The sequence below is a fragment of the Myotis lucifugus genome, unplaced genomic scaffold (assembly GCF_000147115.1).
Source record: "Myotis lucifugus unplaced genomic scaffold, Myoluc2.0 scaffold_357, whole genome shotgun sequence".
Lineage (NCBI taxonomy): Eukaryota > Metazoa > Chordata > Mammalia > Chiroptera > Vespertilionidae > Myotis > Myotis lucifugus.
Genome location: NW_005871405.1, coordinates 574,943 through 602,470, shown reverse-complemented (window position 1 = coordinate 602,470; position 27,528 = coordinate 574,943). Strand labels below are relative to the sequence as shown.

At 36.7% G+C, this 27,528-nt stretch overlaps 1 protein-coding gene across 1 annotated transcript in view; it reads left to right on the top strand.

The window, feature by feature from the left end:
• The first annotated feature begins 24,505 nt into the window (after positions 1 to 24,505).
• PTCHD3 (patched domain containing 3) overlaps positions 24,506 to 27,528 on the top strand; it is an 83,685-nt gene continuing 80,662 nt past the window's right edge. The window contains exons 1-2 of the mRNA XM_006101420.3: positions 24,506 to 24,590; positions 26,175 to 26,245. Coding sequence (XP_006101482.1) covers positions 24,506 to 24,590; positions 26,175 to 26,245 — 156 coding nt within the window. The remainder of the gene's footprint in view (positions 24,591 to 26,174; positions 26,246 to 27,528) is intronic.

The window sequence follows — 27,528 nt, the reverse complement described above, 5'->3', positions numbered from 1 at the left end:
GCATAACCCATGGACACAGGGTAGTGAAGGCCTGGGGTGGGGGACAGGGGAGGGGTGGGAGAGTTCAATGGGGAAAACGGGGGTATATGTAATATTTTCAACAATAAAGATTTTAAAAATTAATTAATTCATTAAATCAACAAAGAAAATAATATCAATTAGCAAGAAAAGGAATGGGACCAATACTTTGCTTTTCATTTTCTCTTCTTAGTAAAGCTCTGGATTTTATAGCCTTATATTCACAGGCAAAGTAGCATTAGAACACAACTCTCCATAACAAATTTTGAGAGATAACACGATTTTCCACCTATTTAGCAGCAGAAGGCTTTAGAGTCATACTTTTACATTTTCTTTCCATTATTTGTAACAAACTCTTGGAGACTAGAAAATCATTTTTATTTTATTATTGCTTTTGTCTTTTCTCTGTTTGGCATTATTGATTTGTTTCTACTCCATTTATTTCTGAGCACAAACTGCATGAGAACTTAATTCGTTCTTTGTCAAAAACACCACCAGTGGTAATAGAAGAATGGTTTGAGAAATCGCATTTGCTCATTTAGGCTCAAGTATGTGTTACCACTAAATTTTATTTAAAAAAAAAAGACAGCTTTTAGGGAATTATTTCTCAGCAAAAGCTTGACCAGTTTGTGTCAATTCACATGTGCCTTCTGAAGACTTATTAACTTATAAAATGAGTGAGAGCTCAGAGTGATTTTGTTTGCAGGAAAAGAAGGGACATACCACTTTAAATGCATGAAGCTTCACAGCATTATAAAAACAATTAATCCTATCAAACTTCCTCAGATTAAAGAAGTTAAGTACTATCTTATTTTAATACATTGGCTTATAAGGCTTATTAGACAAATTATTTCATGTTCACGCTGCAACAGAAAGTGAAGGAAGTTAGAGTGCTGTATCCAAGCACAGGTTTTGAGATGGCAATTGAGGGTGCTTAAATGCTGGAGGAGACAAGCCGCTATGGGCCCTGAGGATCCTGCACGTTCTTGCTAAGTAGGCAAAACATGCCAGGGGCTGGTTATTCTTTACCAGGCCCATGTACAGGTGTGTGTTTTTTTCTTCAGTGAGCAACACTGAGAGATGAAATAACATGTCTTCCTCACAGAACAAACAGCCTTCCTTCCACTCACTATGAACAAGCAGTGAATCTCTCAATCTCGGGTTCTCCCTTCTCTCTCCTGCCACATAACTCACTGCAAGTGCGGGCACCCAGCACTGGCCCTGCACATAAAACAGAGGATGCCCCGTTAAATGTTAATTTTGGCTAACCAATGGGCTATTTTCATGTGTGCCTCAAATACTACATGAGACATACATACAATGAAAAAAAAACATGTAACTAAAATTCACATTGAACTAATATCCAGTATTTTTTATTTGCTAATGTGGCGAGTCTACTTCTATGGTACGTGGGGCGCATGGGAACCAACAAAACAAACAGGAAGCTCTGGCTATTGCTTTTGCCTTTGCTGGGAGTAACAAAGTCCTTTGTCACTGACCCAGGAGTCTCCTGTCTGTTCCTGGCATCCACGATGCAGGAGCAAGCTGAAATGTTACCCAGCGAGTGTGGGAAAATCTGAGGCGGTGCACAGTTCCTGACACACGGAGGGGAGCTTTGCTTGGCCCTGCCCGTTTTAGCAGCTCATAGATAAGCGGAGGAGAGGCAGGGGGTTTCTAGACCGGCAAACTGAGCCAAGTGGAAGGCTTTTGGAAGAATAACAAGAAAGAAAATTGCATATTCAGAGAAAATAAGGTTAAGTTTTAAAATTGTTGAGAAACAATCCTCTCTGCGTCCCTTAAAGGTCTTACAAGCAGAGACACTGATTGTTTTTGTTTAACTTTTCAAGGATGTGTATAAAGTGAACAGCCTCGAAAGACATAGTCGATCCTTCCAGAGCAAAGGACACGTTGTTTACTTTTCTGTGTAATAAAGATAACGTCTCCTTCTTGCACAAATTTCAGGCAGGCTTACCGCACCTTATAAAATATTCACATTCCCGATGCTGGATAGTCCTCTCCTGTAATGCAACACACCGTGTGTGCAGGCATCACCTGGCCTCCTTCATTCCACCTAAAGGAATTGGGTCTTGGGGAAACGATGCAAATGCTTACGCTCTGGTTACTGCTACGGCTGCAAGTAATAAAAGAGCCCTGTCTCAGATCCAGGTGTCTCCGACCTTCTGCCAGCATCCATGAACTGGGGCCGGCTAATTTTTTAGCTTGCCAGTAGAATAAAATAACAAACTCTTTGCAGTTCTTAAGATTGTAGAGGGTTTCAAATGTTTGAAGAATGCATACCTGGGGCGCTAGTCACTAGAGGAATATTACATGTTTTCTTCTTGAGAGCTGACAGGAAGATAATACTTTGACACGATTGCCGTGTTCTTTCTCACCTCCAGAGCCTTCCCATTGTTCTCTGACTGGAACGATGTTACCCCATCCTTTTTTCCCAATATGCAAAATGTAGGGACATACGCATACAGTACTCACAGGTCAAGTATTTCTCCTTCTGGAGCTGCCGGCCAATCAAGGAAGCCCTCTCTGATCTTTCAAGTTCTGCTCTTTTCTCCTTCCTAAGTTCTCCTAAAGTGCCCTGTCCTCTTCACATTATTGTAACTTCCTGTTCACATGCCATTTCACCCACTATACTTTAACCTAAAGGCAGGTTTTGAAGTTGTATTCTCAATGCTTAGGATGATAATTGGCATGTGAAAAAGTCTTAATGAATATTTGTTGAAAGAAGAGTTGTAGAAGTTACAGGAAAATTTCCTTCTTTGTGTTATATTTGGCTGAATTTTCAAAGAAATTATTCTTGAGCACTGATCTAAAATTATGCAGTGCTAGGAAAACTTAATGAGTAAAAAAAGACAAGGCCCCGATATTTAGGTTTCTCATTCTATTTCCAGAAAGACTCTCCCTACCCATTTGGCTCATCGTAAGACTTAAAAGTTGTCCTTTCTATTCTCAAGAATTACTTACAGTGGCTAACTTAAGTGCAGCTATTTTTCCACTAAAAATAGATTTTAAAATACAGTTATTAGAGTAATTATGGGGAATTGAGGGGAGAAGTCCATTCTAGATGGATAAAGACAATGAAATATAGGTTTTATGGACTGATTTGTGTCCTCCTCAAATTCATATTTTGAAGCTCTGACCTCCAATGTGACTGTATTTGGAGATAGGGTCTTTAAGAGGTAATAAAGGTTAAATGAAGTCATAAGGATAGAGCCCTAAGTAGACAAGGCTGGTGTGTTTACTTTATTTTAAATTCCTTATTGTTGAAAGTATTACATATGTCTCCTTCCCTCCCCCTGCCCCCATAAGACTGGTTTTTTTTATAAGAAGGGAGAGAGAGAAGTCACCACTTTTATCTCCATGTGCATGCATGAGGAAAAAGCAATGTAAGGACAGTGTGAAGGTGGCCACTGCAAACCTTGAAGAAAGCGCTCATCAGAATCTGAATTGGCTGGAACATTAATCTTATACTTCTAGCCTCTAAAACTGAGAAAATAAATTTATGTTGTTTAAGTCATGAAATCTATGATATATTGTTATGACAGCCAAAATAAACTAATACAATTTCCACCTTAGAAAATGCAACTTGATATCTTTTAATAGGAAATTTTGCTGTAATAAACAGTGAAATTGGCTATAATAAATGGTGATTTTTAGACTTAAAGTAAAATGTTCAACCAAAAATTTTTGTAATTGCATCATTTAGAGGTAAATGAATATAAAGCTATCCACCAAAATCTATTTTTCCTTTTTTTCTTGGGCACAGGCTGTGACTGCATTTGGCAGTCACTATTGAGGATAAATGTGGTCTACAACGCTATCTCTATGATGACATATAAATGGCAAAGATGTGTGCACATGGGGCATCCCAGTAGCCTGAAACATTAACCTTTAAGGTATTTTCAGACATTCTCTAGATACCCCTTTCCAAATTCTATCCCATAGATATTACTGATTTGGGGTGAAATTATGATTTTATAATACTTGGAAAGTGAATAATCACCTACATTTATATTTTTAAAGTTTGATGGCAACATATTCATAACTGCTGAGGACAATTCATCTTTATTCATGGGAGCTGAAGTTAATCCTATGAAAAAAGTGGTTATTCCCAAATGGACTATTTATTTGAAATCTCATAAATGTTATTCTCTACTCTATAATACATTCATCTTTGGCGTAATATTAAAATAATGTTTTTAATACAAGAATACAAGAATAAGTCTGTGCTTTACATACAACTGTAAATCTAGTTTTGCCCCACCCTGTATGTATAGCACAGAGTACAAAGGGACTAAAAATGAATTTAGAGTCAGAAGTTGATAGTAGTAATTGTAATAATTATATATATAAAAGACTAAGTGACCATCCATCCGACTGACCGAACAGTACATATGATGTGCACTGGCAATTTAAAAATAAACTTTGACTCGCGCATGTGCAATACACATAAAGCTCTCGCTGGCACCAATCTAGACAAAAAATATTCCTACCTGAACCCATTTTAGGACATGGTGAGTTATATGTTGCTTTTTCTCAAGTTCGAAGAGCATGTGACATTAAAGTTAAAGTTGTAAATACTTCATCACAAGGGAAATTAGTCAAGCACTCTGAAAGTATTTTTACTCTTAATGTGGTATACAGGGAGATATTAGAATGAGTTTAATCAATTTATCAGTCATTGTTTTTATCAATGTTGTTTTTATATCATATCTTTGTTGTTATATCATGTTGTTATTGTTTATTAATCAATTTATATATTATTTTCATATACATTTTACTACTTTCTTTCATCTCTGACACTTCTATTATAAAGAAAGGGCAAATAGCAACATTAAAATATTTCTTCTAATTACTTTCCTTTCAATGTGCACAAATCCATGCACCGGGCCACTAGTAGTAATAATAACAAGTAGCCTTGAAAAACCATCAATAACATGTAGTAGTAAAATAGCCAAATAATGATTTTAAAATGTGAATTTTATTAAAAAAGCAAACTATTTTATGAAGGTAGCATTAGTAATAATTTTGAGCAAATGACACATACAAGTAATGATTCACCAATAATGAAAAAAGGGGGATTTGCTTGCTTATCCGTTTACCGTTTTTGCTGCTTTAAGCATATTCATATTACTGGTAAATGTTGAGATAAAAAATTGATTGTGGAAAAAAAACCTACATGCTATAGAAAGTTTGACAGAGAGGTGTGAATTCCTTGAGGAGCAAAACAAGATAAAGACATTAAAAAAGAGTGGCTTTGTTCCAAAAGTTAGTTGTGAACCTTGTACTTACACTTTAAGAATGTCAATGACAGGGAAAAAAAATCCAAGAATGATTTAAGCTGATGAAGTGAATTCATGAGCACATTAATTTCCACCAAGTAGGTATTCCATAAACATTGCTTGAATGAAAGCCTGAAACACTGAAAGGGTTACAAGGAATAATAATCTTGAAAACAATACAGATACATTTGGCTAAAAAATAATTTCATCTGTAAGATCTGAGAATAGGAGCAACATATTGAAATGAGATAGGAGACAAGAGTAATGGAATAAAAGGAATTAGGATTGCCAATTAAAAAAGATTTAAATTACAATTACATCTTGCTCATATGCATTTTATCAGAATATTAATCTGAAATTCAGATTAGATGTAAATAAAACACATTTGTCCTTCAGCAAAATTAAATATTAGTTTTCCCTATAATACTAATTATCAAAAGCAGAAATATCAAAATAATTAAGTATATTATAAGAATATTACAGTTATTAGAGGAGGTTTTATTCAAACTTGAAGATGGCTAATCATTTTTATATTACTAATCCTAAAAATTCTTATAAAATATAATGAAAAATAACATGAAATTTATTTTTAAAAACTCATCATTTCCAGAGACAATAGACTACATTATAAGTATAAAAATTAAATATGAAACATTTAGAACATCTATAATAATAAAAGCATAATATGCTAATTAGACCGGTTGGCCCAATAGCGAATGACCATGGAATGACCTTCTGGACCACCTCCCGAATGAAGCAGGGGCTATGAGGGCCGAGGCAGCCACCGCGGCTGTGAGGGCCGAGCCCCTTGCATGAATTTTGTGTATCAGGCCTCTAGTTGACTATATGCAAATAATAAATGCAGAATGTTTATGGTTTTGTGATTAGGCAAGAGGCAAAGATTTCTATGGACTACATTTTTAATTTATTTTTAAAATGTGAAAAACTACTCTGAAAATGACAGTAAGGTATATACACATATATTTATGTATCTATTGTTCCTAAAAAAAAAATTACTTTCCATTTTAATTGATTTTCTATTACAGTTGAAAAGATATATTATTAAATCTGACCAATCAAAAGCAGAGAAAAGTATTACAGAGTCACTATTTTAATATGATTATTTCCTTGACAGAGAGGCAAGATATTACTCAATATCAAATTCAGAACAAAGAAATGGACTTAGAAATATTCAGGTGTCATAACTTGTTTAAATTTCCATCAACATATTGAGAAATATTCCACAGATATTCAGACTCATTTACCAAGTGACCTGACCAATGCTTCTGAAATATTATAGCAATCCTGATGTTAAATTTAGCTTTTCAGCATTAAAAAGTAACTGTTTATGCAATCAAAAAGTTAGATTCTCTAATTTTTACAGCTCTTAAATGATAAATATTTTAAAGATACCTACGTTTTTAGATAATCTGAGTTTGCTTGAAAGTAAAAGAATACTCTGTATATTTATATTTGAGACATGATTTTAAATTCTAAAAACTCTTTCCCCTAATTACAAAAAAAACAACAACCTAAAGCAAAAAGTTTCTGTACAAAGTTATTGCACAATAAAGGCTCTCACAGCCACCATATGAAAGGAACAAAGGCCGAGAATGTCACCTGGTCTAGGAAGAATATTTTTGCTAGATTGTGCTAGCTTGGTTGAGTTGTCAGAATAAGATAAATGGAGCAGAGCTGTACCATTAACCTGTGACATTTCTGACAGTGCAAAGCTAGGTGCTATGAGAAAAATAGACCATATTTTCTCTTTGCTATTCCTCAGTTTATAATAGAAATAAGAAAAGATCCATGAAATGTTTTAATGAACATTTCAGAACAGATCAGAAGAAGCCTACCTTGAATAATAAATGCTTTCCATTATATGTAAAAGCACAACCCAAATCAGAATATATTAGTAAATTATCACATAATTTTTGTCTATATTTAAAGGAGATAAACACTAATATAGTTCTTACTTATATCTAGTAATGTAAGAACAACAAAATCTATCTTTCCTTATTGACACCTTGACTTGTACTCCTATCAAAAAAATTATTAAAACTAAGTATGTTATGACAATAAACCCTAGTTCATTGTTAAAAATCACTATTAAGCTTAAAGTATACAAGCAATAACAGCACTTTTTTTTGGATTTACTAAAATTTCATAGAAACTTTAACAGGCTTATAGGTTTTTAGTTTTTATTTATTTCTGAGTTTCCCAATGGCATGGGAAAAGTAAAATGTATGATGGCTATATTTTGGAAAGTTGCTCTAGCAAGATAATGACTAAATAAAAGTTAATGTTCATATAAAAGTGAAAAAATCTAATAAAGTCATGAATTAGTACTGATATTTACTCATAATTTGTGGGTGAAATCTAATCACCTTATAGGACTCTTTGCCTTACTTACATGTGTCAGTAAAATGACATCTTTATGATCCTGAGTTCTTGCTCTTAAACACAATGTATACCAAAAAATTCAGTTTTCAAGGGCAACAATGCTATATATTTATTGACTCATAAGAACCAATATCTTTCACAAAGTCATATCATAAGTAATATGAGCCAACAATAAGTGCAAACTTTGCTAAAAATGCAGAAAGATACAGAGCATGTGCGCAATGCTCCCAAGTCTAGGAAGGAATGTGGAAATAGGATAAATGCTGTAGCAGTAACATAGAGCTAAATGCTGGAGTGATCAGAAGAGATTGTCAGTTACTCATTCAACAACAATTTAAATGAATGTGTATTATATTCCAGGCACTGTTCTAATTATATTTAAAAGAGGAGGATTGATAGGTGGTTATGTAGGTAGATTAGATAAATAGGTAGGTAGATAGATGATAGATAGATATGGGTCTTTCTTCCACATAGTAAGAAAATATTAACAATTCAATAATTATACATATAATATATACACAATTTTTAAATAATGTTGCATATATGTAGATTTTTTAAGTGAGGAATTTTTTAACAAGTATATATTTAACATACACTTACTATTATGAAGTAATGTCAATAACTTCTCAATTCTCAAGACCAGATGCTATATTTTTAAACTGTAACTGTGAAATTTCATTTAGAATCTGAAGTAGCAAATTCATTTTCTTGTCTTCCTATTTTATGAATTATTCAACGATCTCACTTTTTTAAGGTTTGTGTTACTATCACTTTTCTAGATTTACCTGGTCATCGGAGTGAGAACTTTAATTGAAATATCAATGTATGATTTTTAAGGACCAAAGGGAAAGAAAGCAGAATGATTTTTTTTCTGAAATATAAAATAGAAAGTTAAATAGCTATTTTGGGGTTTAAGCAGTCTTTATATTTTAACACTGATGATTACACTTAAAACCATAATAATGATTGTTCCTTCAGACTTTCTCATTTTTTTCTTTCCCACTCCACAGCTTTACTAAGGTATAATTTTTTTTTAAAATCTTTATTGTTCAGATTATTACATTTGTTCCTCTTTTTTCCCCCCATAACTCCCCTCCTTCCAGCTCCCACCCCACCCTCCACCCTCACTCCCCACCCACTGAGTTCATCCATAGGTGCATGATTTTTTTAGCCATTTTTTCATTGACAGATATTTAAGTTATTTTGTTGCCATATCTTAAATATTATAAATGATGGTGTAATAAACATAGGTGTGCAGATATCTTTTCAAGATCCTAATTTCATTTCCTTTGGATAAACACCCAGAAGTGGGATTGCTGGATCAAATGGTAAGTTTATCCTATATAATAAAAGCCTAATATGCTAAGTGTCTGATCATCTGGTGGGCCGTTCAACCAATCAAAGCATAATATGCTTATGATATGCTAAGGCCCTCAACCACTCGCTATGACATGCACTGACCACCAGGGGGCAGACACTCTGACCAGTAGGTTAGCTTGCTGCTGGAGTCCAGCTGGTCAGGACTGAGCGAGACAGGCCGGACACGCCCTAGAGCCCTCCCGCGGTCCCTCCCCAGCTGGCCAACCTCCCATAGCCCTCCCCGGCCCTGATCATGCACCAGTGGGGTCCCTTGGTCTGACCTGCACCCTCTCACAATCTGGGACCCCTTAGGGGATGTCAGAGAGCCAGTTTCAGCCCCACGGCAGAGTAACTGGTCGCTATGATGCACACTGACCACCAGGGGGCAAATGCTCTACTCAGAAGCTGCCCCCTGGTGGTCAGTGCACTCCCACAGGGGAATGCCGCTCAGCCAGAAGCCAGGCTCAAAGCTGGCAAGCGCAGAGGTGGTGGCTGGAGCCTCTCCCGCCTCCACGAGAGTCGGATATCCCCTGAGGGCTCCTGTACTGCAAGAGGGCGCAGGCCAGGTTAAGGGACCCCCCCCCCCCCCCCCCCCCCGCCAAGTGCACAAATTCTGTGTACTGGGCCTCTAGTTATTGCATATGGCTATATCATTTTACATCCCACCAAGAGTGTACAAGCGACCCATTTTCTCCACACCCTTGCCAGCACTAGTTATCTTGCCGTTTAATAAAAACCATTCTAAATGTATCAGATGATATCTCATTATATATTTTTATATATCTGTTTGCCATTTGTAATGTATTCTTTGGAAAAAATGTCTAATCAGTTATTTTGCCCATTTTTAAATTAGGTTTGGTTTTTGCTGTTGAATTGGAGCAGTTTCTTATATATTTTGGTTATAACCCTTTATCAGATATATGACTTATAAATATCTCTTTCCTTCTATAGGTTGCCTTTTCTTTTTATTGATTGCTTCTTTTGTTGTGTAGAAGCTTTTTAGCTTGATGGTAAAATTTCATTGCCTCTTTCTTAATGAAACTCTTTTAGTTGACTTCTATCAGCATCCATATCTAGCTGTGATTAAAGTTGTAACAGATTAACGTGTCTTTTCCAAACGGGACTTTGTTTCAAGAGTGTCTGATATTGTAAGAGAATATGAGATGATTCCCTTTATTTCAAAGATAATTTTGGTAAAATTCACCTTATTTTCAGTCGTATTTACTTTTCTAACAATATTTGTAGGCTGAACACTGGGCCACAGAAATTGGGAATCACTACAAAATGAGAGAAATTGAATTTACCTCAAACACTGTGGAGGACTATCCTTAAAAAGTCTTTTCCAATTTTTCCAATGTCAAGGCTTTTAAAATCTGAAAATCTCAGCTTGAACTGATATACCAAAGTTCACATCTTGGCACCCTGCAATTTTAGAGAATGAAATTCAAGAGGCTGTGATTTTTATTTGATGTGACCTTTGAGCTTTGGATTTACAAAAGTCTTTGAAATAAAAACATAAGTTTAGTAAAATCTTTCATTTTAATATGGCATTCATATCCATTATTTAAGAATAGTACTGGATTCACATATTTCCTTTTAAAGCATCTAGAACACATAAGGTATCAGGATACATTAGTTCCTTTCCTTTCTAAAAAAATAAAACACAAATCGTCACAAGAACTCAGGAAGAAAACAATAAGCATTCTCTCTGCCTGCATCACTGCTTTTTAAATTATATATATATATATATATATATATATATATATATATATATATATTACTGATTTCAGAGAGTAAGGGAGAAAGAAAGATAGACACATCAATGATGAGAGACCATCATTGATCAGCTGCCTCCTGCATGCTACAACCCAGGCATGTGCCCTGACTGGGAATAGAACTGTGACCTTCTGGTTCATAGGTCAATGCTCAACCACTAAGTCATACCAGCTGGGCCTTGCATCACTGCTTTTGATAAAAGAATGACCTTACATTAGTCCCCAGCCAAGCAAATAAGCACCTTAAAATGAACAAATAAACATTCTATAAATGAATTATTACCTCTGACAAACTGTCGGGAAATTGTGCCTGAGGAATGTGTATTATCTGATCCCAACTTGTTGATATGTCCCTACCTTTTAATACCAAATTGAAAGAATCAGAAAGAAAGCAAATATTACATGGCTCTCTAACCACTTGCGAAACCTTCTGGACTGAATGTGACAGGAGGTTGGAAACCCTGAACATAATATGATTTATTTTTCACTTAAGCAGATCTCACTTGGAAGGAGTGCAATGATGTTCAATACACTCTCAGTCGAGGAGCTCTCAAAGGGATTTACCAGATCATAATTAACAGATCGGTAATATGGTTTTTTTTTTGGATTCTAGTTCTCTGAAGTCTCTTTATTTTGAACCTTTGGTCAAGATATGTCAATGGACTTTGCTTTTCTCCTCTCAGGCACTGTTTTAGACACGTTTTAGCTTTTTGTCAGTAACAGCATTAGATTTTGGATGAACCGCTGTCATCTTTTGTTCCTCGCAATGTCATGGTCAAAATTGGATAAAGTGTATGAGCAAAACGCATGCCTCAGCAGGGTCGGGAAAATTGCGGGAAACTGCATTGTGCTTTTTCTCATGTCCTAACGGTAGAATTATGTGATTTCTCTGAAAACCTTAAAAACTAGCCTTCATTAAATAGTATTGAGCGCATAATGGGGATTATAAATAAACAGTCATGTCTTCAAGCAATCTAAAGGGATAGAAAAGACATGTGAAGAGCTAACTGTGGCCTATTGTTTCATGTAGCCGTGGTTCAAAGAAAGAGCCGCTGCTACTTGGCAGCTGTTGACGAGAGTGAGCTGAAACCATCCTGCCCGAAAAACAAAGAAACCAGCAGCACAACAATGTGAGTCAGCGCTACAGTCTTCTCCACGGGAAGGGCTTGAAACTTGGATTTTAAAGATAGAATTCATAAAATAATATTTTTAAAAAGCCTTTTTATTCTGCTCCTGATTCCCAACTATCCACGTGCCAAATACTCTAGCATTCTTCAACTTCACGAGTTGCGCTTTAACCTTGGCTGTGCGGCATGTGAATGTGGCTAGTTTAGTGTTAAGACATAATTAATGGGTATTGTCAGAGACTCTCATTTCTGATCATGGGGGGTTGGCAACCTTTAATGGCTTCCATTCCAGGCTTTGAGAAATAGGCCAGATGGTATGTCCTACCCACACACTGTAACGTGGAAGCCATCCTTTTTTAGGACACTTTCAAAGCCTTTTTGGCCAACCTCATGACTCCTGCAGAAGATCAATTAGTTACAGTTTTACTTAATTTGCTATAGGTACACAGATTGTTTCTGGACCCCTCTAAAATGTCATTGCGGTAAAAATGATTACTATAAATAGTTGAATTTTTTTTTTCATCATAGTGAAACTTAGTGAGGAGGCAACCCAAGATATTGGAAAACAGTGTTGTCACTAAACATAAATTCCATCCCAGCCCTGCCACAAACAGGCTCTGAAGCCCAGGGACGTAGGGTTCAGTAGCTGCATCTTTGTTATGAGGCATTGGGCTGAATGACCTGATCCTGTCTCACTGGAAAAGTCCATGTTCTGTGGGGCTTTCTGTATGTCATCAATCACAAACTTTATGCTACTTCAAGTAGACCCCTGCTTGGCTTCCTCAAATTAAAATGTGTGGTTTTGAAGATTTGTGAGAGTCCTTGAATTTCTATGACAAGAAGCAATTTTAATTTTGCTGAGGAACAAATTTTATTTGCACACACTGCAAGGCTATATGTAGGAAGGAGTGAGATTTATTATAACAAAATCTAGCCCTCCACCTATCATTTGTATCTCAATGAAGTCTCATGTTATCTTCTTATCATTCTCAATAAGAATCTAAAGGGATAATTTAATTGGGGTTTTTTTAGTATAACTTGTTTCATTTTATGAAGGAAAATTATAATGTGATATATGTCATTAATTTGAAAAACTAATCTTTTTTATAAAACTTGAGTTATACATCAAAATAACTAAGCATAGCTCTATAATGAAAACTAGAAGCAGGAGAACTTATGACAAAGTCCCATATGCCTTTATACTTTCAATTCAAATCACCATTTCCTAACTTATCTATCTAAAGTACCACAGATTCCCAAAGCTTTGATGGTTTATGTAATTCAATATATCTATATGCCATCTAAAATTTATTCATGTTTATTCTCTAAGTTAATAAAATTATATATTATAAAACTGCTTAATAAGTGACAAATCATAGCGCAAATTATTCTAATAATTTCAAAATCATTTATTGATCTTTGGAAATGCTTGATATAATATCTTATTGAGAAAGACTATCACTAAGTAATGCCTCTGCCTAATCCATGATTTGACATAGAGAACTGCATCCAACTTTTAAAAATTTCTCCCATTTAATTGATAGTCATGAGGTGTAATAATAAGTAAAGGATTTCTCATCATATCAACACTGTTCATGGTGCTGATTCCTCCCTCAACTTCCATTAAATTAATAGCAAATCCATTTAAATATTTTCTAGCCCGTTTCTGAGATCCTTGTAGATTAAATTTTCTATTATCAATTGAAACATGACAACAATGAATCTGAATATCATCTTAATAGGATTAAACTAATCCTTCAGGTCAGGTGAGAAGTGGCATAAAGTGGTGATGGAACATGAGCCTGTTGCCAGGCTACCCTAGTTAATATCCTGGCCCTGCCTTCTATTTAAGTTTTAAATTGCTTTCAATGCCTCGGTTTCCTTGCCTATTGAATGAGGAACACTCAAGTGTGCTGGAATTGTGTAAGGCCCTTGATTTATTGTTATGATTGATGCTATTAACACCTATGACTAGCTGTCATGCAATGACTTAGAGGTAATGTTTACCTGAGAAGATTGAAAACAAGGATTTGCACTCCTGGCATCTCCAGCCCCGTATTACTCCACAGGCCTCTTTCATCTTCTGCTTCTGCTTCCTTTGCAAAAATCCCCACTCTGCCAGAAGAGTCAGCAGTCTTTGCCTGAGGCTGTCCACACTACCCACTATCTATCGGCTCTTTCATGTCTGTCTGCTTTCTCAGAGTCCTAGTGAGGCTAGAGTCTACCTAAGCACTATCTGATGATGACTGAGACAGAAACAGTGGTATGTGGCTACAACCTCATGGGGGCATATGGGCACCTTTCCTCCACATAGTTGCCACCCTTTTCTTCTGGTATTTGGACCTGCTCTGGATAGAGGGAAATATGAGTAAATGGACCAGTTCAAGAGTTGCAGTCAATTCAGTGAGTCATCTGGAGGTCCAGCAGATTGGCTGGGGCCAGTATGGCCCTAGTATCTACTATGAGGTCCCTATAACATGAGACATAGGATGGATTCAATAGATATTTACTAAAGAAGGGACTGGATGGGAAAAGGGAGACCCCTTGGACAATATTAGGTAGGGAGCCCATTTTGTTGCCAAAAGGCTGACGTGATAATATGGCACTAACCAATCCTAACAGCTGCCCACCTTAGAGGAAAAGCAGAATCTTGAAGGCCCTCATTAGACACTGACCCTTTAGTTGCTGGGAAGGTCTGCAGTGGTCCCAGAAAAGGGCTGGGCATTTGAAAGGCCCTGGGTTGGGGAGGAGTTTGAAACAAAGGCTATTTGTCAACAGATACAAACATATTTCGACAACAGGTAAAGCCATCCCAATGTGTGTTGGCTAAATATTATTTCTATCTAAACTAACAATGGGATTTCCACTACTCTCCCATCCCTCAGGCATGGATAGGATGTGCAATATGGGAACCTCAAATCATCCTTATGCTTATATCTATCTGTCCTTGAGTATAGCTTGCCACATAGAACGTACTCGATAGATATTTACTGAATGAGTGACAGGATGAATGAATGTGCCTATAGAAAGACAATGTGCCTTATTTTACCTCCCTGAAAAGTTTGATCACAATACTTGAATAGATCTTATGCTTAAGGTGTGTTGAACACGCTCTTACCAACAGTGAAATAGAGGACTCATGAAATGATCATAGGCTTTGAAGTTAGATACATTATAATTCAAATCCCAGTTTTGTCCCTACCATCTTTAGTGATCATAGACAAATCATTCTGCTCTACAATACAATAATTTTAACATTACTAAAGATAATGTCTACTTTATAAGCCTGTTAGGACATTAAGGGAATGTATATAAAGTATATATATCTAGTACCTAGAAAAAATAAATAAGTAATACCCATTGTTATTGTTGTATATGGTGTGGTTATGAACATACTGTATGCATTAGACCAGTGGTTCTCAACCTTCCTAATGCCGCGACCCTTTAATACAGTTCCTCATGTTGTGGTGACCCCAATTTCATTGTTACCAATTGAACATAATTAAAGCATAGTGATTAATCACAAAAATTATGTGTAATTATATATGTGTTTTCCGATGGTCTTAGGCGACCCCTGTGAAAGGGTCGTTCGACCCCCAAAGGGGTCGCGACCCACAGGTTGAGAACCACTGCATTAGACTGTTGGCCTTCCCTAGTCTAGGAAGGGATTTCATATTATTCAGGTCAACCTCCCATGACTTCAATTAGCTATATTATGGTTCTTTTCCATCCTATACATGCAAGTATAGATTTGCTGCATACTTAGAAACCAAATCTGTTTATGTAATAATTCAGAACACATAACATGACTTCTTTTTCATTAAAATCTAGATATAATAAAATAATTCTCCATTAATTGTCATAAAATGCTTTGAATCCAGTAAAAATATGTTTTCTGAATTATACCCTGCTTATCTGCCAAGCATCCATGACCATTCTTATCACTACAGAGTATTAACACTTATTATCTTAATTATGTATAGCACTTCTCTAGAAATGAAATAATAATTTCTGTGGACCTGTGAACCAGAGTCAAGGTCAAAGCTCAAGTAAAGGTTATTTTGTTTCTATAATCATATAAATGCACTTATTTAAAAAAAAAAACAGGTATTCTAACAGTCTTCTTTGTAAAGCATTTCTCTATTTCTAGATATTGGTTTGGCTTTCATTTCAAATAGTCCTATCATGCTATTTTCAGGAATAAATAATAGTTTAAAAGATTTTTGATTTTTGATTTGATTTCATTTGACTGAGGGCACTGGTGGTATGTATAAGAGACATATTATCAAAGTTGGAAGATTATTCCATATCCAGTAGGAGCTGGAAGTAGCAGAAGTCATGGCACTTTATCTGCAGATGGATGGGCCACCAATGAGAGTGAAGAAGCTTAATGCAGATGTTTCAATACATAGTTTGGCATGTTTTGAGATAGGAACTTAACCAAGATAACCATTTGAAATTAAAAATAGTTTGAACAGTCTAGTTCAGTTGTATCTCAGTGTCATTTGCTCCTTCTAGAGAACCAAGGGGAGAAAAACATGCATGGTATGTATGTGTATGTAAAAGATTGTGAGAAAAGCACAAGATACTTCCATCATTTTGCCTTAAGAATGAAAGTAAAGTTACTGAGCCCTTAAAACGATTCAAATTTTTTTTAATTCAAATCAGAGAGGAAGGGAGAGGGAGAGAGAGAGAAAGAGAGAGAGAGAAACATCAATTATGAGAGAGAATTATTGATCAACTGTTTCCTGCACACCCCCTACTAAGGATTAAGCTCATAACCTGGGCATGTGCCCTTGCTGGAATGGAACCCGGGACCCTTCAGTCTGCAGGCCAACACTCTATCTACTGAGCCAAACCAGCTAGGGCAAAACCATTCAATTTTTAAATCTTGCATATTTCAATAACTTTCTTATATAGTTATGATTCCTCTTAGACAACATAATTTCCCAATAAAAAGCAGAAATTATTGTTTATATCTCCCTATTTATAAAACAAACTATTTCTAAATCTAAAAATATGAAGAAAACTCATCAATGAAAGGGAACGCATTATAAATGCTCAGCATTAGAGAACACTGTTATAAAGATCAATCTAGAGTATAAAATAGCTCCAAACTTAATATCATGAAGAACATTTTTATAAATTATGTTGCTATATCTTTATATATTTGTATTTGTCATTAGGCTACCTGGGACATTTTAAATTAAAATCAAGGTAGAAGTTGAATTAAATATAAAATCCTAAATGATGTAGACAAATACTTGAAAACAAAAAATTAAAAATCAGAATGATAATATACTTTGGTCAGATAAACTTATATTTTAGACTTTGTTGTAAGTTCTTCATTTTTTAACTAGCAAAAAATTAAGAAACCAAATCCTCTCTTTTATTATTTTATAGGTAATGCTTGAAAGCAAAGAAGATGGGTAATAGATGAGATATAATTAGAGGAAAATTGATGGTGGCTGCATGAACTAAGAAAGAGTAAGCTGAATTTGAAAAGTAAATAAAGAAGAAAAGAAAAACAGGTTCGCATTATTTAAAATAATTTTCACATTTTAAAAAATATTGGCCATTTGTAATGTGAAATATATTTGAAGTTTCTTCACTGACGCTTAGTAAATTCTTGGGAAACTACTTTAGCCATATGAAAGGACTCATATTTTATAAATACAGTTATGCTAAAAATACCATGAGTGAAAAATTTGATGATTATTAATATGAAATATATTGCCTAACATAATAAAACACAAATAATCTTGAGTAGATAAATGGATACTCTGGTAGTAATATTACTAGCACAGGTTTGCACAAGCTCAAATGAGTATCTAAAGGCTTTGAGATGTTCTTTGTGATAAAAGTTTTATGGGATTTATGACAAATATTTTAATTTACATACAGTGATAAACAAACCCCACCCATGGCACTAACTGTTGGGTCCAAGCCCCTCTCCAGGGACTGGACCTTCTTGGACATCAGGTCATAGAGAAGCCATGAGAAGTTGTAGGTGTATAAGAATGAGTCTTTATTGTGGAAGCCAGTGGCCATATAGCCATTAGACAAAACAGTCCTTCACAGCAAAGTCCTATACAGGTGGCTGCACACCAGCTGAGAAACTAAATATCTTTCCCATCAAGCAGCATCAGTCTCTATACCCACAGTTATTATCTGAGCAGCCACACGCTGCCCCAAGACTCACAGCCTCACATAATAGCAGCACCTGAGCGCTTGCCTCAGCAGCTTCTCCAACCTCTCCAGCCTTTCCTGCACACATAAGAGCTACATCCTCTGAGCCTGCCTCAGCTTCTCCAGCATACTCTAGCTCAGCGGTTCTCAACCTGTGGGTCGAGACCCCTATGGGGGTCGAACGACCCTTTCACAGGGGTCGCCTAAGAACATCGGAAAACACATATATAATTACATATTGTTTTTGTGATTAATCACTATGCTTTAATTATGTTCAATTTGTAACAATGACATTGAGGGTCACTACAACATGAGGAACTGTTTTAAAGGGTCTCGGCATTAGGAAGGTTGAGAACCACTGCCTAGCTAGTCAGTACCATGTATTATACCACTTAGATATACACACATAAGAGCTACATCCTCTGAGCCTGCCTCAGCTTCTCCAGTATACTCTAGCTAGTCAGTACCATGTATTATACCACTTAGACAAAATAGGCCTCTAGCCAACAATGACATCAATCATTTGGGTTACAGAAGGGCACGCGTGCGCCGTATACCGTGAGATTGCTGTGACCTTGCACCTGCTTATGGTATCTTAGCTCTGAACATTCTGATTAGAATTTTCATGTTCAGAGTAGCCTTGGCCATTCTGGCATACTGACAACAGGGCCTTGTCTATCCGGGCTCTCTGGCATGGTTCCACAAATATCCTCTACCATGTCCTACAAATGCATTGATTTATCAGTCTTTTTCTGATAGAATTATAATATTTTTTAAAAATAAAGAATTTTCTTACCATTCTATTTCATAACTATTCTTTAATTTTTGAGAAATTAAAATATGATGAAGCTATAAACAAAAATCAAACATGTCTTTTTCTGTATAGAGTACATCTTTGGCATCAACCTTCTTTGTTTCTGATCACTGAATGCTCTACTCAAGATTTTAAGAGGATAAATACAGGAAGTTGATAGTATATATTCCTACATAAAAAAGGCTAGTTTCACACTTATTCATAAGCTATTTATATTGGAATGTATGATATTTTATAAAATAAAACATATGCTTTTAAATCTTTTAAATTTACATTTTTTATCCAACATGTATAGAATAATTTCCCTACCTCATTTGCAGCTCTGTACATTGGGGAGGTAATTATAAATAAAATTAAATCTATGCCTTAAAGAATAGTAGAAGACCTATGGATAGATAATGTATACATATGTAAAATAATAAAATATAACAGTAGAAATTATTATATCATTAAAACTAAATGAATGATATAGACAAGAAATGAAGTTTCATAAGAGCATGAGCACATTAAAAGCCAATAAAATAATCAAGGATGAGGTCAGCCATACTAAGTAGATTATTCAATAACTCATCTTACTAATATTACAAAGGTTATCCTAAATCAAAACTCAAGATTTACTAAGTGATCAGCACTTTCTATGATTGGTGCTAAGAGAGGGCTTTTTGTCTAAATTTAATACAATACCTTATACACATTTAGTAGAAGACCAAATTTTTTCACACTAAGAGTTAAATTTAAATATGTAAACTGGTGGCCTTATTAATATGGTAACTTAAATTCACAATGTGATATCCTATATAATAAAAGGCTAATATGCAAATTGACCAAACGGCAGAACCACCAGTCGCTATGATGCACACTGACCACCAGGGGGCAGGCGCTCAACACAGGAGCTGCCCCTTGGTGGTCAGTGTGCCAGAAGCCTGGCTCACGGCTGGCGAGCACAGTGACGGTGGCAGGACCCTCTCCCGCCTTCCCGCCTCCACAGCAGCACTAAGGATGTCGACTGCTGGCTTAGGCCCACGCCCTGTGGGGAGTGGGCCTATGCCGTCAGTCAGACATCCCCAAGGGCTCTCAGACTGTGAGAGAGCAGAGGCCAGGCTGAGGGACTTCCCCCACCCAGTGCACAAATTTCATGCACTGGGCCTCTAATAAATATATATATTACCAGAATCACTCCTAAATGCAGGTTTTGAGTCAGGGGACCACACAGAAGCACAGAATGGAAAAGAAAGAAAAGTTTTTTTGAAGAAAAAATGTTACTTAACATAGCCAAATGCAAGTTTTGATTTCAAGTAATATAATATCTGAATAGTATTGGGAAAAAGAGCTACTGACATAAAAAAACAAACGTTTAATCTACACCTTTCTCATCTGCTATCAAAAGTGAAAAGAAAAAACAGTAAGAGGTTTTTTTGGTTTTTGTATTTTGTGGGTTTTTTTACGTTTTAGAGTGAGGTTAGAAAAAAAATAATGTGGCTCTAAAGCCAGAAATGATAAAGAAAACAATTGGATACATTTTATCTAATAAAAATGGAAATTTTTTCTCTGAGAATACTATAAAAACACACAAACTAAAAAACTATCTCTAAGCTATGTAACTGATAAATGCTTATGTTATTGATCATTTAAATCTTGCAGCAATTAAGGAGTAGAACAAGTCTTTTCTGAGAATGGTGTTCACTGTCCCCACGCTGATCCTAAGAAAAGAATTCACATGTGAATAATTTATGTGGAAGGTGCTGGAAGCAATGGCAGGAGAGGGGATGAGACAAGGAAGTGAAGAGGGGCATTATCATACTACCACTGTGGGTGACAATAGTTAATCCTACAGGAAACCCAGGGAAATGGCATATAACAATTCTCCGAGTTATAAACCCAAGGGTGAGGCAGGTGGGTTATTTACCACCAATTCCTGCCAGCCACTGGTGCAAAGCTGTCCTGAGAGTGTTAACTCTAACACCTGTGGTCTGCTATGTTGAAGGTCAGCATGGCCTCTGTGGCTTTGGAGAACACTCTCAAAGAATCAGATGCAGAAGCTGGAAGATGGCTGGCACTCATTGGAATAGTCTCCAGAGAAATGGCAGAGTTTCTATAGCCTCTGCTACAAGGAAAAAAATAATAGGAATTCTAATGGTAAAATGAACTTGGTAATTTACATTAAAAATACACAAATGTTTGGTAGTTATATTTTGGAAGAAATGTGGTCAAACAGGCTTCTTCTCCAGAGATGTGCAACATGATGAAATTCTACACAAAGTACATATCATACATGACTCTTTCCTTTCCAAGATAGATAATTCCATGATGCTAGATTGTTCTATTGTTCAGATTTTATCACATTTCATAGACATCTTTTTCAACAATTAGAATGCTGATATTTTGCAATGATGACCAACAGAAGATATTTACTATAACATGCTTTGATTGTTGTGTCAATACTAAATATGAAATATGCCTACCATATTTAAATTTGGTATTTTGTTTTCAAGGAAAAACGTATAATAAATTTCACCCATTGTCTTCAAATATATGAATAATTAATAACTTTACAAAACTAGTGCCAGTAATTAGGTTGAACTCAAAACTACTGAGAAAAGCAATATCAGACAGAATCATCCATGCTTGTGCCAGTATGCAGGAAATACTGTGTTATATGTCTGTAAGAAACAGCATGGCCAGGTAAACTGCAGGGAAATAGAGCATAGGTGGAAAGGTAAGTCCCTGGAAATAGACTCTGAACCACCGCTCATGGTGGGGTGAGTTGTAGGGTAACTGTACCAGCTGTTACCATGAAAGGAAGTCTAACCTTTTATGGACTATGAAATAGAAAAGGGTAACTCAGGACCAGTTGTATAACCTGAAAACAGAGAGATGTCAAAGAGGCTGGCTACCAAGCTTGACTAAGAATATGGGATAGTTTGTATTGCAAGGAGCACTTGACCAGTAGACTGCATAGAAAATTGCTTTTTCTAAGAAATTAAATTTTCTTTAAAAAATCACCAGATCAGATATTATTGAGTACACATACCTATGTATGAATATCTGTACTCGATTTAAACTCTAAAACAGCAGAGACTATTGTCGCCACTGGGAGTACTAAGGAAATACATGTTGGGGCAAAAGTAGGTTTATACATGAGTACATGAAACATAGTTTATTCTTGTATTATTCATTAATTATTGTATTATTTTCCATATGAACAACTGTAAACCTACTTTTGCCCCGCCCTGTATATACAAACATCCACAAATCCTATATAATAAAAGCCTAATATGCTAAGTGTCCAGTCAACCAATCGGCCGTTCAACCAATCAAAGAGTAATATGCTAATGATATGCTAAGGCTGCTCAACCGCTCGCTATGATGTGCACTGACCACCAGGGGGAAGACAGTCGACTGGATGACCAGTCGCTATGGTGTGCACTGACCACCAGGAGGTAGACACTCCGACTGGTAGGTTAGCTTGCTGCTGGAGTCCGGCTGATCAGGACTGAGTGAGATGGGCTGGACGCGCCCTGGAGCCCTCCTGTGGTACCTCCCCGGCTGGCCAACCTCCTGCGTCCCTCCCCGGCCCCGAGCCTGCACCGGTTGGGTCCCTCAGCCTGGCCTGGGCCCTCTCGCAATCTGTGAACCTTCAGGGGATGTCAGAGAGCCGGTTTCGGCCCGATCCCACAGGCCAGGCCGAGGAACCCCACTGGTGCATGAATTTGTGCACTGGGCCTCTAGTAAACATATAATACTGCAAGAATAACACTTTAAAAACATAAACCCTAGAGTTTCTGTCCTGATTATCATCCTTGACCCATGTGCTCCTCCCCAACTCATTTGATTTGACATTCTGTGTTCCTTAAGGAAGGAACCAGCAAAAAACAATGAATTAATAAATACTGAAAGAAATTATCTGTTTTTATTTCTGCAGTAAATATTGGAAGGTATAATCCACATAAAGAAAAGCTCTTTGAAGTCCTCAATGGATTTTAAGAGTGTAAAGTGGTTCTGTGATCAAAATATTTGAGACTCACAGCTAGGAACCAGGTTGTTTCCATCTCTCTACATAAGTGGACCTGAAGAAGGCCTGTTAGAGAACTCCCTTCAAAAACTATAAATTTATTTACTATTTATATGTGTATAACAAACAACAAAATAATTTCAGCACACATGTGACATTTTAATTGATATTTGGATGGAACATATTCAGGCTCAGGACTAACTGCTGCAAATCATTTAAAGACAGGTTTACAGCTTAATTCTAGGGCCTATTACTTCATTTACAAAAGTAGACTGTTCAGAAAGAAAATATCTCTACAGGAAGGGAGAGGGACCTACCACATAAAAGAAGGAAAGCTGTCTTTTATAGGATGATTCTCCCATGGCAGCGATTCCTTATACCCTCTCAGGCTTCATGTCAGCTCATGAAACTTGCACGAAAGCATGGAGTGAATGACCTTTTTATTTTTGAAGCAGTTATTTCAGAGGAAGCTTTATCTGCACAATAAGGAGAGAAAAAAGTAAAGTTCTTGGCATTCTACAAATACCTTATGGGTTTTAATGCCAGTTTAGTGATATAATAATGACTATTTTTGGCTTCTGAACAGTATTTCTAGATTATTAGACATGACTCCCTTTTGTTACATAATAAATAGTAAGTAGGGGAGAGGGGGAGAGTTGCAAAAGCTTAGCTGACCTAGTGAACACACATTTAAAAAACTTGGAAAAGTAAACTATTGCACATGAGGGCATGTTCTGTCAACTTGAGACAGAAACATCTATCATATCCCAACAATAATTCATCATAATTTGGTTCCTTTCAGCCTTTGACCAGTCATTTGGACACGATCCTCCGAAGGGAGCCAAACATTTGTAGATGAGGCTTCATATTGATGGATCTGTTAAATTAGGTTTTACCTTGTAGCTATTGAGCAATTGGGCTGCTGAGATTCCCCACCACATCCTAACAAGAGCTTTTGTGTGCTTCATCACATTACAACCGCCCGAATTAGAACACTCCAAGATCCTAACAGAATTAAAGAGGGGTGTGACACATGGGATTAGGGACCTTTTAAACACCTCCCAGCATGGATGAAAAACGGTGTCTTTTATTCATAATGCTTTTCTGAAATACACCAACTATATAGTGGCAACATTCCAGGATCCTGGGATATTTCTCTAACTGTTCAATCCTCAGACGGGACAAGTAAGATCTGATGAAAATATGTGTTGAGCACGTACTCTTTTAGGCAGGGTGCCAAGTGTTTGACATGCATTTTTTCTGGTGATCCCCAAAATGTCTTATAATGGTTAACACCATCATCCCAGTATTATAGGTTAGAAAACTGAGGTTCAAAAAGGTTAAATAATTTCCCTAAATCACAAACTGAGTAAAGGATGAAGTTAGGTTGTTAAGATTTTCAGTTACAATTGAAGATGCCATGGATTAGGCAATGTCTATATTAATTCATTAACTGTATTTTGACTACTGAGATTTGTTTGGATTAGAGGTTCACATTCCTGGTAAGAACCATGAAGCAACTTAAAGCAAAACCAGACACATTTGGATGGAAAGATTATTCTATGAAACTGATATTCACAAAATATTTCTATGAAGGTGAAAATGACTTAGATGACAAATTATTGTTAAAATGGTGAAAGAAGTCCTAGATAAAATCTTATAGCTAGCACAAATATAGCAATAACCCCACGGTTAATACGGATTTATTCTTCATAGTTGAGGAAAACAATCCTGTATAATAAAAGCCTAATATGCAAATCATCCCTTCAGGGGGTCGTTCAACTGGGAATTTTTTTTTTTAATATTTATTGATTTTTTTACAGAGAGGAAGGGAGAGGGATAGAGAGTTAGAAACATCGATGAGAGAGAAACATTGATCAGCTGCCTCCTGCACACCCCTTACTGGGGATGTTCCCACAACCAAGGTACATGCCCTTGACTGGAATCAAACCTGGGACCCTTCAGTCCGCAGGCCGATGCTCTATCCACTGAACCAAACTGGTCAGGGCTCGACTGGGAATTTGACTGGGAGACTGAGTTTGACCACTCACTATGATGTGTGCTGACCACCAGGCGGCAGCGCGGAACATGGCAGGTGTCGGCGATGTGGTGCTGGCAGCAGGCGCTCAGGTGCCGAGCGCCCACAAGGAGCCTGCCCCACACCCACACGGCCTCTTCTGTGTGAGCTGGGCAGCAGCCACCGGGACCACAGGGGCCGGTCAGACATCCTGTGGGTTTGCCCAGGAGCTGGTCTGCAAGGCTGACTGGAAGAGAGCATGCTGCCTGCCCAGCTTCCATGTGGCACTGCTAGGCGGCCCAGATGCCCACGCTGCGCCCAGGCCCACAGTGTCCAGCTGTGCTCACCACACTCTGCGTGGGGTCTCGGGCACTGTGACTCAGGCGGAGGGTGGCGCACAGGGGTCTGGGGGCCTAAGTGCTGCCAAGGGCCCAGAGGTCAGCTGGGACCTGCCCTTCCATGCCAAACGCTCACACTTCGATCACTGGCCAGGCCTAGGGACCGTACTCATGCATGAATTTCATGCACCGAGCCTCTAGTTTACAATAATAGAGGGAATTTAGTGTGGTGAATGCACAACAAAACAAGTACAAACATACACTTTAGACTAGACACACTTGGCTTTACTGCTAATGAACTGTGTAAATCTGGGAAATTACTTAACCTCTCCTCTTTGAATCAGTGTCCTCATCAATAAAATGAGAATCTCTGGAACTGCATGGCATGGCTAGTGTTAGAATTAGTGGTTGTATACTAAGGCCATTGTGCCATAGTGGTTCTTCCACAATCCATATGCATTATATCATTCCCTAGAGTAAATTATATCAAAAGAATGTGTTTACTGTCTGGTGCTGAGAATATGCATGTAAGAGGGGAAAAAGCCAGGATTTTAATAGATTTGGAAACACTGAATTAGAAGACAGTGGTATCTGCTATCAAATGTTCTTTAAAATGTAGATGAAAGGGCTGAAGTCCAAGTTTTTTTGTGCTTCTTAGAATACTAATAACTAAAAGAAAAATGCTATCCACAATATGCACTTTTCATGAAAAGTTTTATTACTGGGAGGGAAAGACCATATATAAGAAAGGAGAAAAAAGGAACTTTTCAATTCTAGGGTTACACTCTAGACTTAATTTTTCCAACACTCTGATACTTTTTCTAGGCTTCATTGACCAAGAAGGACTTTTGGAAGTAGTGGCCCTGAGTAATGGACTAAGAAATCTTGAATTCAAGGTTAGATAATGAGGTTCCAACCCTGTGTAGCTCTGCAATCCTAGATAAATGAATGGATTCTAAGATAATTCTTCTGTAAAATGAGTGCTTAGAGTATTTGCACTAATTTTCCAGTTTCTTCCAGCTATGAAGCCCATTAATTACATACTGCTAATTTTAGTAACTGTCACCAAATAGATTTCAGTAGGAGATAAGTGAAAGATGGCTACTAAAGCGTTTGAAGGCTATTCCAAAATATACTGCATAAACTGGAACATTATTTGGCATATAGAAATTACACCCAACTTTGTTCATAACAATTTTAGGTATTTTTAAAACGAAATAAAAAATAAAATAAACTATACCAGATTAAATAAAGCCCAGCCAGCTTGGCTCAGGGGTTGAGTTTCAACCTATGAACCAGGAGGTCAAGGTTCAATTCCTGGTCAAGGTACATGCCCGGGTTGTAGCCTCAATCCCCAATGTGGGGTGTGCAGGAGGCAGCCTACCAATGATTCTCTCTCATCATTGATGTTTCTATCTCTCTTTCCCTTTCCCTTCTTCTCTGAAATCAATAAAAAGACTTTAAAAATAAATTTAAAAAACTAAAATATAAGACAAAATTACGTATTTTTAGACCACCCCTGCAAGTATAAAATATGTTAAACCATTGGAATTTGAACTTATATTATAGTTTATTATGAGCTTTGTCAGTTTATTAATTACATAAACTATGATAAATACTGCAAAGAAAAAATAAGACTACAATGTGAAAAATTAACAAATTGTGGATTTAAAAAGGCTTTTTGTTGAAAGGATTTTATATTTAGGTTGAGAACTGTGAATGAGACGTCACACAAAAAAAGTAGAGGGGATGTGAAAAGACTACATATATTGAATGATTCTAACTATTTGACATTCTGAAAAAATCAAAATTCTAGAGGCAGTAGAAAGATATGTTGCTGACAGGAGTTTGGCAGGAGGGTGGGATAGAGGGATAAACAAGGAAAGCACAGAGGATTTTAGGGCAGTGAAAATACTCGATATGGTACTATAATGGTGGGTATATGCAATTATAAGTTTATCCAAACCCATAGAATGCACAACACTGAGAGTAAACCCTAATTTAAATTGTGACTCTGGATGATAACAATGTGTCAATGGAAGTTCATCAATTATAAAAATTTACCACTCTGGTGGGGATGCTGATAATAAGGAAGATTATGTATGTGTTGAGGCAAAAGATCTATAGAAAATACCTGAACTGTCAGAGCAATTTTGCTCTGAAACTAAAACCGCTCCAA